The sequence below is a fragment of the Sinocyclocheilus anshuiensis genome, unplaced genomic scaffold (genome assembly GCF_001515605.1).
Source record: "Sinocyclocheilus anshuiensis isolate Anshui unplaced genomic scaffold, SAMN03320099.WGS_v1.1 scaffold454, whole genome shotgun sequence".
NCBI classification, from domain to species: Eukaryota; Metazoa; Chordata; class Actinopteri; order Cypriniformes; family Cyprinidae; genus Sinocyclocheilus; species Sinocyclocheilus anshuiensis.
Genome location: NW_015548217.1, coordinates 828,594 through 841,178, shown reverse-complemented (window position 1 = coordinate 841,178; position 12,585 = coordinate 828,594). Strand labels below are relative to the sequence as shown.

Here is a 12,585-nt window from a genome sequence, read left to right as displayed (position 1 = left end):
AGTTAATGCTGCTCAATGTGAAAGCCCGCAGGTGATGGAGATTTACCGCTGATTACAGAACCGGCTTTCTGACAAGATACGCGTTAAATATCGCATGCGATTAATCGTGCAGCCCTAGTTTATACCCTTTTTTTTCTTTTTTTATTTCTCCTATTTTATTTTAGTGTATTTTTCATTGTTTGACTTTATTAATCCCTCCTATTTTTTTTATTAATATTTATATATTATAGAATATTTTATATTTATTTAAAAAAAATTATTCCTCTTTTATTTTTTAAGCATTTATGATTTTTTTTTATTTCATATTTTAATTTTTTATTTTTCCTTGCAGGTGACTGCAGGCATTTGGTGCCTCGTTTTCTGTTACAAATGTATGCCAGCAAGCTGCAAAAATAGACTGTGTGTGTGCGTTCGTGAATGTGGAGCCTGCAGTGGCTCTTGTAGGAGGAAGCTGATCCTTCTTGCCTTGTTCTTCAGCTCCACACCCCCGTCTCAGATGAGGTCCTGATCGGTGCACCATCTCATTCAACATTACAGCATTAACACCAGCAGGAGAGAGCAGAGAGGATTTGCTGATGCTCTCCGTGTAGGATGAAGGACTGTAGGATGAGAGAGAGAGTAGGAGACATCTGAGGATGGAGGAGGAGCGGTGTAGATGCAAAGAAGAAATGACGTGTGTAGAGCGAGTCAGAGATGTTCAGAATGAACTTAATGCATTAGTGTATGTAGGTGCTTTTACACAGCAGTGTGAAACGTAGCTTGCATATAAGGTTAGATATTCGAGAGTTTTTATTTTTATTACCTCTTTAATAGTATGTTTTTATTTTTATTATATTTCTTTAATTGTTTTTTTTAGGAACCATATACATTACCGTTCACACCATTTGCATTAAAGTCGCGATGAAACGGAAGTAGCGACAGATCTTTTACTCTGTATTGTGACTTTTATTCCATTGTAATGGATTACTAAAAAAATGTAGGGCGGGGCTTTATGCATTGGTTGTTGATTGGATGTTGAGATGTGGGCGTGGCTTTCAACAGTGTATGCAGATGAGCGTGATCTTGCGGAGGCGGAGTTTGATGTCTAAGGGGGCGTTTACAAAACACCGTTTTCAACTAAAAATGGATAACCTGATGCGTTATGGCCGTTCATTTACACGACATTGGCGTTTTGGAAATGCAAACTTTTGAAACGGGTTTTTTAAAGTGCAAGTTTTTGAAAACAATACACTTATCGTCGCGAATTTGTGAAACGTCGTGTATTATGTGTTCACATAGTGTTTCTTTACAAAGTGACATTGCCAACTTTTATGTACTTAATAAAAAATACCCTGCAATTGTACTGTTTGTATTCTTAAAGTCTGCTAAATTGGAGCAACTAATTTTGTACGTAATGCACTTTAATTGTGTGGAAGTAGTGCTGAAGTCCAACTAAAGACATACTGAAGTATATTTGATTGTGCTAAAGTGGAACTATTGCTAGTATAGTTCAGGTGCACTTTAAATATCTCACATTTACAGACTGATATTATACAGAGATCCTACAGTCCTCATCAACAGTGGCATTAAAACACATTTTAGGCTTAATATTAAGAAATGTGCATTGTGCAATGTGCAATGCACTGTAGAGCCTTTTGTACCGTTTAGTGCCTACTGTTCTTTAAAAATAGTATGTGAAACTGCATGCATTATGCAATGCTACATGTTGCAGGTTTAATAAAAGCGATTCTTTTTAATGCAATATAATAAACTTGTGGCTTTTGTCACACGAGAAATTGATTTAATGCACTATATTCCCTGTGCTATAATGCACATTTTGGCAGCTCTGCTATTCCTACAGATCATTTGCCTACTAGCGCAGTGCGCTGCAGAAATGTAGTGCACATCAGTGTTTTAGTATCTGGGCGTGGTGAAGCTGTGGATCTGGGTCGAGATGCTCGGCCATCAGATGAAGCGTTTCGTTATGCTTCCCTATCATAACGCGAGTGGAACTTTTAAATATCATATTGCTGTAATGCTTAATGATATTAGCTTTTATTGCAGCTCGCCAAACCGATAACAGCCCCGTCATTCTCCAGCGATCCCATGAAGATGTTTGTTGCGCTGCTGTGTGTTTTTACACTGTATCGCATGTTTGCAGAGTTCACCTTACCGCACGCCTTTCTCCCTCCACGCCTCCGATCAAATTACTCTGATGAAAGACAGGCAATACAAGGCCTTTCCCTTCTCTTTCTCTCTCCGTCACATCTGCTTGCTTTCCGCTCGAATGCATTATACAGAAACGTTAAGGTGTCTTTTGGTTATATTAGTTCTCGACATTCAGGCCGCAATGATGCTTATTCTCAGTGTCATCGGGGAATCGCGGAAGGGGGTCTATACAAAAATAGCTAGTTTGGAGGTAAAAGCAGAGCGAGCTGTTAAAGACTGGATCTAAAACCAGCACTACAGTACTGAAGCATGAAATCATGCTGTTGGGATAGTCAGGCGGTGTGATGTAATCTTCTGGAGGTTGACTAGTTAAATCTGTTTTTTTTGCATTAATATTTCAAGGCGGCATCAAACAGAAATTGCAATCGTCTTCTCCGCTGTGATGCATATTCGAGTGAAACCGCTTCTTGAATAAAAAAAAATGTAGGATGGGACTTGATTTTAGTGTTAATTATAAATGATTAATCTATGCATATATATATATATTTGTTTTCAATTAATTTGCACTATATGAATAAAAAAAGTGCATGGATAAATGGTTTATAATAAACATTGACAATACTGTATGTAATGTTGCAGCTTCTAATTTTTATAGTGAAAATGTTGAGATTAAAAATTGAGGTTATGCCATCAACATTAACAATATTTAATATTTTATGTAGTAGGGTCAAAGACGAAAAAAAAAAAAAGAAAGTGTAATACTGCTTTAAATTGTTGTTGTTTTTCCCAAAAAATTTAAAAAAAAATTCTGTTTAATTTATTTGCAATTTTGTTTTTTTTGAGCAAAGTATATATATATTTGTTTTCAATTAATTTGCACTATATGAATAAAAAAAGTGCATGGATAAATGGTTTATAATAAACATTGACAATACTGTATGTAATGTTGCAGCTTCTAATTTTTATAGTGAAAATGTTGAGATTAAAAATTGAGGTTATGCCATCAACATTAACAATATTTAATATTTTATGTAGTAGGGTCAAAGACGAAAAAAAAAAAAAGAAAGTGTAATACTGCTTTAAATTGTTGTTGTTTTTCCCCAAAAAATTTAAAAAGTTTTCTGTTTAATTTAATTGCTATTTTGTTTTTGTTTTTCCGAGCAAAAAATAAATATCATAAATTTGTCCCTGGTTTACAGAAGAGACCCACTAAAATGTCATTCAGTGTAACAATCTTGTCAGGCATATTTACAACAAAAATCAATTTATGACACATTAAAAGACTAATTACTTTCACCCCAAATACTAATTATTTGTAATTTTAACATTTTTTACATTTGCCACTATCCTAGGTTTTGCCCATTTGTCAGTAAGAATTATTTACTCATTTAAAACACTATCAAATTTAATACGCTCCTTTATTGTTTTATATATTTTAATATGTACACGTCAGAATAAGCATGCTGTTTGAATTTTTACATAAATATTATGTTACACTGAACGACAATGTAACATTATTTCAACCAAATTTTGACATTTTATTCTCCAAAAACGTATTTGAAACCTTAAAAGTAGACACTTTACTAACATTTAATGTGCTTTTATGGACATAATCACTTTTGTACATTTCTTTTGATGCAGACATCTTAACGTCTTTGACCCAGTAATATATAACTTATTAATGTATATAATTTATTAAAATTACTTTTTTATATATATTTTGCATTATTTTATTTAATTAAATAAATAATTTAATTAAATATTTGTTTTAAGTATATTTATTTATATTTTTTAAACTAAAGTGTAATTTGTTAATTTATATATTATTGTTTAATTTAAAGAAAAAATTACAATTTTCAGTTTTTGCAGTGTTATTAATATTAAGTATAATACATGGTTTTAAGAATCGTTCAATTTAATTTATATTAGTGTCATTGGTAGTGTTGCTAAAACTGTCTTCAAATATGTCATGTTAATTTTTGCATGGTTTAATTTAATCTAAAATGGGAAAGAAAAGTAAATGCAACATGCAAAATACAAGGATGATGTCTTTTAAATTCATATCTCTTTAAAGCGCTGTTACTATAGCCATCGAAGCACAACCTTCAGCAATAGGATACTGACAGTTTTGTACAATAAATGTTGTAGTTATTCACCTATTTACCCTTTTGTAGGGCTGTAGTTGTTTTCCGTAAATGGCATCTGAAGAGGTTTCTTCTTTGAGAAAATCGATGGGATTTTACTGCTGCTAATTAACTAGTCGTTCAGACAGTCTACCAACTAGTTTGAATGTCAAACGTAACTAAACGCCTGTATCCCTCTCTCTTTTCTTCCTAGGCGAAGTCATGTATATGTCACCTGTGTGGAGCTCATTTAAATCGGCTTCACTCCTGTCTCCATTGTGTGTTCTTCGGCTGCTTCAGCAAGAAACACATCCACGAGCACGCCAAAAACAAGAGACACAACCTAGGTAAGATGCACGCAGAGACTTACTCATACGCATCTCAGCTGCTCTAAGGTAAGACGCGCTCCCACACGGAAAATAGAGCACACAATCGCCACAATTAAAGCTCCGATAGAGCTGATAAATAAAGGGCACACAGTCACAACACTTCAGGTCTCTGTAGGAAGGGTTTGAGACGCACATTGAATATTGAACAGAGAGATATTCTGATTTAATTAAATAGCTCAGCTCTACTTGCACCAAAACGAGGGCCCTGTATAATCCGTTTTATTTATTTATTTATTTTTTAATTAAATTTTAATACTCAAAGCATGTCTAATCATTTGAATTAATCAATCTTTAACAACTTAATAGTTTTTTTTTTTTTTTTACAATAATGGAGAAATTGTAAAGTTTTTTTTTTTTATTATTATTTTTTTTTTTACACTGAAATTCTTGTCTGTTTACATTTCTGGATTTATGATTATTATAATGAAAGAAAACATTTTTGGATTTATATATTTATGATTTTATATATATATATATATATTTAATTACAAAATGTTTTATTTAATTGTTTATTAAAAAAATATTGATTTATTATTTATGTATTATTATTTCAGTCGTAATTTTTCTGGATTCTGTTTTAATATGTTAATTACATTTTAATAATCAAAAAGCATGTCTAATCAATGAAATTCATAAAACTTAATAGTTAAAAATTTTTGTTACAAAAATAAATAAATAAAAAATTTCAATAATTGAGGCCTGTCATTTTTTCCCCCTGGAATTATGTGTTGTCTGTTTATTGTTTTCTGGATTATGATTTTAATAACAATTTATAATGAAAAAACAGTGGTAATTAAACCGTTAACAATTGAATTACTCTTTTAAAACGTAATCAGAAAATTTAAAATTCCTTTTGTCTTTTGCTAAACAAAGTACTGCACAACAGAGGTTTACTGTTAAAAATCATGGAAGAAAGTTTACACTTTAAATTCCATTTTTATGACTGGATTCCGCAATTATGTTTCCGCATCGAAATCATAGGGCCCTTCAAAACCCAGTTTCATGTCTGCTGTAAAAGCTTGATCGTCCTCTTGAGCAAGAAGCAGCAAGTGCACAGATCCGGCCGCGGATGCTTGGAAGGGGTCTTGGATTTCTCCCAGCTCCTTAATGCATCGCTGGCATGTAATTATCCCCTCTGTTATAATGAGGAACGGTGCCACCCTCCAACAACAAACAAATAAGAAGCGCAAACAGACGGGAATGTGGGTAATTATAGTGTGCAAGGGGATAATAGTCCCTGACTCTGCGTGTGAATGTGTGACTTGCGGCGTTTGTTTCCAGCGGTGGCATAGAGTTCATCACCCACCTGTTTCATACAGCTCTGAGCTTTACATGAGGAATTTAATTACTTTCTACCTCGAGATACGGAGCTGCCGTCTCTGTCTGCTACCCTTTGGGAGTTCCTTGTGTATTAACAGAGGAAGGAACACCTATGATACGGGCAACAGACTAGGGTTGTGACGGTGAGGAAATGTTCCCACCGGTTAATCGACGTGTGACAACACCGGTATCACCGCGGGGGTGGGGCGTTTCCTCTTTTCCTCTCTTTCCTTCGCTTTTAAATAGCTTGCAAAAGCGGTGTGCGCATTTTACTTTCACTTTCAAATAGCGGCAATTTGGCGTAAAGCAATTGTTCGTTTTTAGTTCATTTGAATTTTCCCTCTTTTCCTTCGCTTTTAAATAGCTTAAAAACACCGTGCGCATTTTACTTTCACTTTCAAATAGCGGCAGTTCGGCGTCGATCTGTGATGCGACTGTCGTTCGGCACGATGCATTGAGCAGCCGCGTTCAGTTTTTAATTGTAGTGTCTGTTCTTTTACTGAACTAAATTATTTTTATTACTATAAAAAAATCAAAACGACGGTGGGGGTCGGTGCCGCGGTGGGCAAGTGACGTAACCGGTGTTGCGGCTTAGCACCGGTATCACCGTCAACACCGTCTATCGCGGCAAACCTACAACAGACATGCAAAATATCGACTTGTGAGTTACTTCTGATTCCAACAGAAATGTTCAGAAATGTATATTATTTTCGAAAGGCAGTCTCTTTCTGTAATGCATCATTCACAGATGGCCTGAGTGGCTCGAATCAGCCATGCTGACTCATAATGTGTTGGTGTTGGACTTTGTCGCCCGTTTAAGCATCTTTTATGTCTCTTGATGAACAAATGAAGTCCCTTGCTGCTGATCCAGTGTGGTTTGTTTGGCTCCAGGTGATGGTTTATGGTTTCTCGTGCCGCAGGCGTCATAATGCATCTGCAGCATCACCAATAGCTCAGGTTTCGCTGCGTTCCCAGGTGGCATCGAGGCATCGCTCGTGTGTGTCGAGTTCCCCTCGGGGTTTGATTGAACATTTAATTAGGTTAGCCTGCGTACAAGGGATGTCTGTGAATGAGCGCAGCTCCCGAGGAAGAAAGCTGTGATTATTCTCCAAAGACGAACGGGGAGTAATTAAGTCTGATTGAGCCGGCTTCGTTTTGTGCATCTCTGTTGTTCAGGTTTATTTAGATGGCGTTTTGTTTTTTCGTCTTCTCTGTCTTGTCGGCTCACACTTGTCAGGCTTGATCTCGGTGTTCTTTCCTCTTTTTCCAGCACTGGTTCCCATGGTTACCTGTGTGTGTGCGCATCATGCAACCCCGCCTCGTTTTCTTGTGCAACTTCTCTCTTTTGTGCTTGTCTAATCCAAATAGTGTTAAAAGCCATCATGCATGACCACTGTCTTAAAAAATAGATGAAAATGCAACGCTTTAAAATAGTGTCAAAGTTGAAATAAGACAGATATATTGACAGACCTTTTTTCCATATTGTGAAGTACACCCAAATGAAAAGAAACAATGTAGTCTTGGTTCTATCCATCAGTTGTTTTAGCAGAGAAATCCCAATTTTAAAGCCCAAAGTTAACTAATTATACGCTTTAGCAAGCAGAGTTAATAATTACACTTATTTTTTCAAATGCCAGAGTCACCATGGTAAAAATTGTGACAAAAAAATGAGGAAAAAAGTATTCTTAAAAAATATACATATTTTTTTAATTAAAAATGGTAACACTTTACAAAAAAATAAGGTAAACCATTTAAGTATGAAATAACCGGTGTCGTTTTAGTATCATTGATTAACTTATTATTTTGAATTAGATTTTATTTTATTTTTTAATTTTTAGTAATCTTGTGTTTTTGTTTTTATATATATATATATATATAAGGTTTATTTACATATTTTACATAATGCACATTTTACTTTTTAATAATAATAACTTTAATAGAATTTATTAATCTAGGTTCATGTTAATTCTAAATACATTTTTAACATGGTTAACAATTGTTATGAACAAACATTGAACAATGGTATATTTATAAATGAACATGAACCTAGATAAATAAATTCTGTAAAATATTGTTGTTCATAGCCATTTGTTAACAACCATAAGTGCATTGAGTGGTAAAATGTTACCATTAAATAATGTTTTACATTTAATGACTCTAATGCATCAGGAATGGTAATGAACAGGATTATAGCTTAATAATAGGAATGTACTACTATCATAACAATATCAACCCTCTTCATTTTGTGAAGACAGAATGCATTTAATTTCTGTGATGCATTTGTGAGTGCAACAGAAATATTTTAGAGGAAAATAAAAGGTGTTTAATAAAAAAGGGGAAAAAATGGTGTTTATCCAGTAGGATTTGATTGGATTGTGGTCATTAGTACATATTGCATTTCGTTGCATTTTAATGCAAACATTTTTTTGGCTTGCACCAATAAACCATAATCATAACTTTGATTTACCACATGCCTGTGCTGATTGTTAAAGTCCTGCCAGTTGGACACTGAGACTTCTGTCCCTTTACAACAACTGAAAATAGCCGTGCGAACATTAAGCCGCTAGTCTCTCTGCACTGAAAGCCACTAAAAGCCTCATAGTCTCCCGAGCACCTGTCGGCGGCTTGTGCCAGGCTGTGCATTGGTGTCATGTCACAAATAGACGTCCGTCCCCGCTGCTGCGATCCACCTGCGAACATTTAGTGCATCTGTGTGAAACAGACCATCATTGGGTTGCCATGGGAACTGAAAAACAGGTACTGCCGCTGCAGGCTCGGAGAGATGGAGGGATGAGCATTCGAGAACGATAATTCATAAATAATACTCATTCACAATTACGGGTCTGCATTGATATTGCAAAGCTCGCTATGACATTTCACAGAGGACACGATATTGTGGCACAAGCAGCGATGGATGTTTTCTGTGCTGCACTCTAATTATTATTCCCATCACTTATTAAAGGAGGCAGATTTGCTGCACTGCTTGCAATGCTTCCTTAATGCCTCATCCATATTTACAGGACCGATACGGGAAGATGCGAACGCCAACTTCTCTAAAAGGCCTCTAATAGGTTCCTGTGTTGTTCTTCTCTCATTCAGCTATAGACCTTTTGTACGGTGGAATATATTGCTTTGTGTGCCAAGACTACATATACGACAAAGACATGGAGCAGATTGCCAAAGAAGAGCAAAGAAAAGCGTGGAAATTGCAAGGTAGGTCCCCCCTTCTCTTCTGCATAATGTAGTTCAGCTTCGCCTGTAGCTTAAGGGCCTGTTAATTCAGAAAACCAATGTTGCAAGCTGTTGGGTTGCGAGCCACAGGAGGGTAAGAGTGTGTGTTTTGTTTCAGACACTGATAACGGCTAATGTTTCTTGATGATTTTGCTATTGAATCTGCTTGATTGTAAAATGCAGCAGTGCTAAACCAGTTTTGTGTTTGCTGAAGGAAATGTAAAAAATAATAGTGTTCTGATTTTATGCAAGTTTTACACCGTTTCGTTTAAATGAATTGCTCTGTCTTTGTCATGACACTGCATGCGAATATAACAGTGACGTCATTGCTTTTTGGAACTGGTTTGATCGTAGGCCTCATTGATCTGAGCTCATGCAGTGAACACAGCCAAAATTACCCACAAATGTTTTTCACTTAAACTGAAGTACATAAGCTCAAATAAATCAGGCTAAATTATTTATATAAAAGTTAAATTTTAGACAAGCCCTAACTAGAATATATACATTACTATTCAAAAAGATTTGGAATAATAATAAAGAATTTTTTTTTTTGTGCTCACCAAGGCTGCATTTATTTGATCAAAAATACAGTAAAAAAAGTAAAATATTATTACAATTTAAAACAACTGTTTCTATGTGAATATATGGTAAAATGTAATTTATTGCTGTGATCAAAGCTGTATTTTCAGCATCATTACTCCAGTCTTCAGTGTCACATGATCTTCAGAAATCATTCTAATATGCTGATTTGCTGCTCAAGAAACATTTCTGATTATTATCAATGTTGAAAACTGTTGTGCTGCACAATATTTTTGTTGAGACTGATACATTTTATTTTTCAGGGTTGTTCGTAGGGCTGGACGATATGGCCAAAATTGATATCACGATATGAAACGTGCAGTGCTCATGTTTATTCAACGAAGTCAAACGGCACAAATAAATCAATGTATGGGAAACTGGTAATGTATATCAAAATATCGGAAATGTGTTTAAAAATCATATCACCGTTATTGAAAAAAATTATATCGCGATACATATTGATATTGAATTATTGTCCAGCCCTAGTTGTTCGATGAATATATTTGAAAATATAAATTATTTTTTACATTAAAAAAGTCTTTACTGTCGCTTTGTATCAATTTAATGCATCTTTTCCTGAATAAAAGTATTGATTTCTTTAAAAAAAAAAGTTTTTTATGTATATATTCATGTGTATATTCATAGGTTGCTTTATATGAAATATAATGCAAGAATTCTCTAAAACATCAGGTATTGGAGAGAAATATTCCATGTGGGAGCCTACGAAACGAGAGCTGGAGCTGCTGCGACACAACCCCAAACGAAGGAAAATTACAGCCAACTGCACCATAGGTAAGAACTTCATTTCCCACAGGCCTCGCTTCTGAGCGATTCCCCCGAAACCCTGCTCAATAATACAGCACTTAGTAGTTGATTAGGAGTCTGCCAAAACTCATCTGTATAAAACTAGTCGGTTCAAACGATCTTTTAGTAGTCAAGCATCTGGAGACTGCAGCGGAGCCAAAAGCACTCTGTTTATTGGCCAATCAGTTGCGAACATTTCATCAATTTTGGTGTGTGCGTGCCATGACGGAGAGAGAGTAAGAGTCTCTGTGCACACAAATAAGGAGAGATGTGGATGTTGGCCATTAGAGAAATAATCCTTCTCCTCCTCCTCAGTGCTACGGCTCTCTCCCTTCTCTCATTTTGGCCTGTTTCTCCTCAGTCAGAGGGCCTGGCACTGGAGTAATAGTGTTAAACGTCTGCGCCACAGGCCTGGCATAGGCGCTAAACGCTAGCCTCTCTCACACACAGAGAAACGCACTAATGCGATTAGCCATATGAGAGCCGGAGCTTCCATTGATCATTTAGGACATAATATGGCCCATGCATGATGAATTCAGTAGGGTTATTGAGTGAGGTGTTGGTTTAGAGCCTCTCTTACACCCAGAGTAAACCGGAGGCGTGCGGTGACACAACGAATCACGACAGCTTGAGGCTGCGTCTACTGGAAGTGTCAAAACATGTTCATTAAAGACGGGCCAATCAGCTGTGAGCTCAGCGCTTCACTTCAGGACAATAAAATGAAATAAAATCCTGTTTTCAACAGCAAAATCATTTTGCACAAATTAATTTTTTATACCGGTAGATTTGTATTCTAAAGCAACTAGGATTGGGAATTGGGACAGTTATACAGATATACAGAATGATGTTAAACATAAAATATAGCACTGCAGTGTAGTCTTTATAGCAGAACAAAAGAGTTTCTTGATGCAGTTTATTATAGTGAATCGAAAATAATATACAGCACAACTGATTCCTGAATAAACAACTCTTTTGAGTTGAATCACAGTGAATCAAAAGCATACAGCATAACCAGAATAGTCTGATTCTTGAGTAAATAACTTTTCAGAGCCAATTATTTATTGTGAATCAAAAACATTCTGCTTGACTAGTGAGATCGAACTGTTTCCTGAATGAATGACTCTAATGAATAATGACTCTAACGAATGAATGAGTAGGTTCTTTTTAGTGAATTGAAAACCTAAAGCGCAATCAATTGGTGTGATCCAATTGATTCTTTTATCGACTCTTTTGAGTTGGTCCTAGTGAATCAAAACCATACAGCACAACCAGAGTAGGCTGATTCTGAAGCAAATGTCTCTTTGAGACAGATTTTTAGTGATTAAAAAATATGCAGCATATCCGGAGTAGTCCGATTCTTGAGCAAATGATTCTTTAAAGCCATTTCATTACCTTGAATCGAAAACACGCTGATCCGACTGGACTGATCCAACCGATTCCTGAACGAATTACTCTTTTGAGCTAGTTCTTTTTAGTGAATGATACACAAAGCACAAGCAAGGGAGACAGCTAATGACTCTTGAGTCGTCTTTGTAAATCTAAAGCATACTGCTCAACTAGTGTGATCGAACCGGTTCCTGAACGAATGATTCTTTTAAGTGAGTCCTAGTGAATCAAAACCACACAGCACAACCAGAGTAGTCTGATTCTTAAGCAAATGACTCTTTTGAGCCAGTTTTTTTTTTTTTTATGAATCGAAAACATACAGCACGGCCAGAGTAGACTGATTACGAACTAATTACACTTTTGAGCCAGTTCTTTGTGGCAAAATGAAAACACTGTGCAACCAGTGTTACACAATCAATTCCTAAACGATTGACTCCTTTGAGCTGGTTCTTTGTAGTGAATCAAAAACATATAGCACAACCATAGTAGTTTGATTCTTGAGCAAATGACTCTTTTTGAGCCAGCTCTTTATAGTCAAATGTAAAAGATACAGCACGAAACGACTGATCTAGATGATTCCTGAATATCTATTGAGTTTTTGTATA

At 35.6% G+C, this 12,585-nt stretch overlaps 1 protein-coding gene across 1 annotated transcript in view; it reads left to right on the top strand.

Annotated features, from left to right (window-relative positions):
- The window catches only part of usp22 (ubiquitin specific peptidase 22), a 47,381-nt gene that overhangs the window by 17,078 nt on the left and 17,718 nt on the right, over positions 1-12,585 (top strand). The window contains 3 exon segments of the mRNA XM_016440832.1: positions 4,486-4,618; positions 9,080-9,193; positions 10,481-10,582. Of these exon segments, the coding sequence (XP_016296318.1) occupies positions 4,486-4,618; positions 9,080-9,193; positions 10,481-10,582 (349 nt within the window).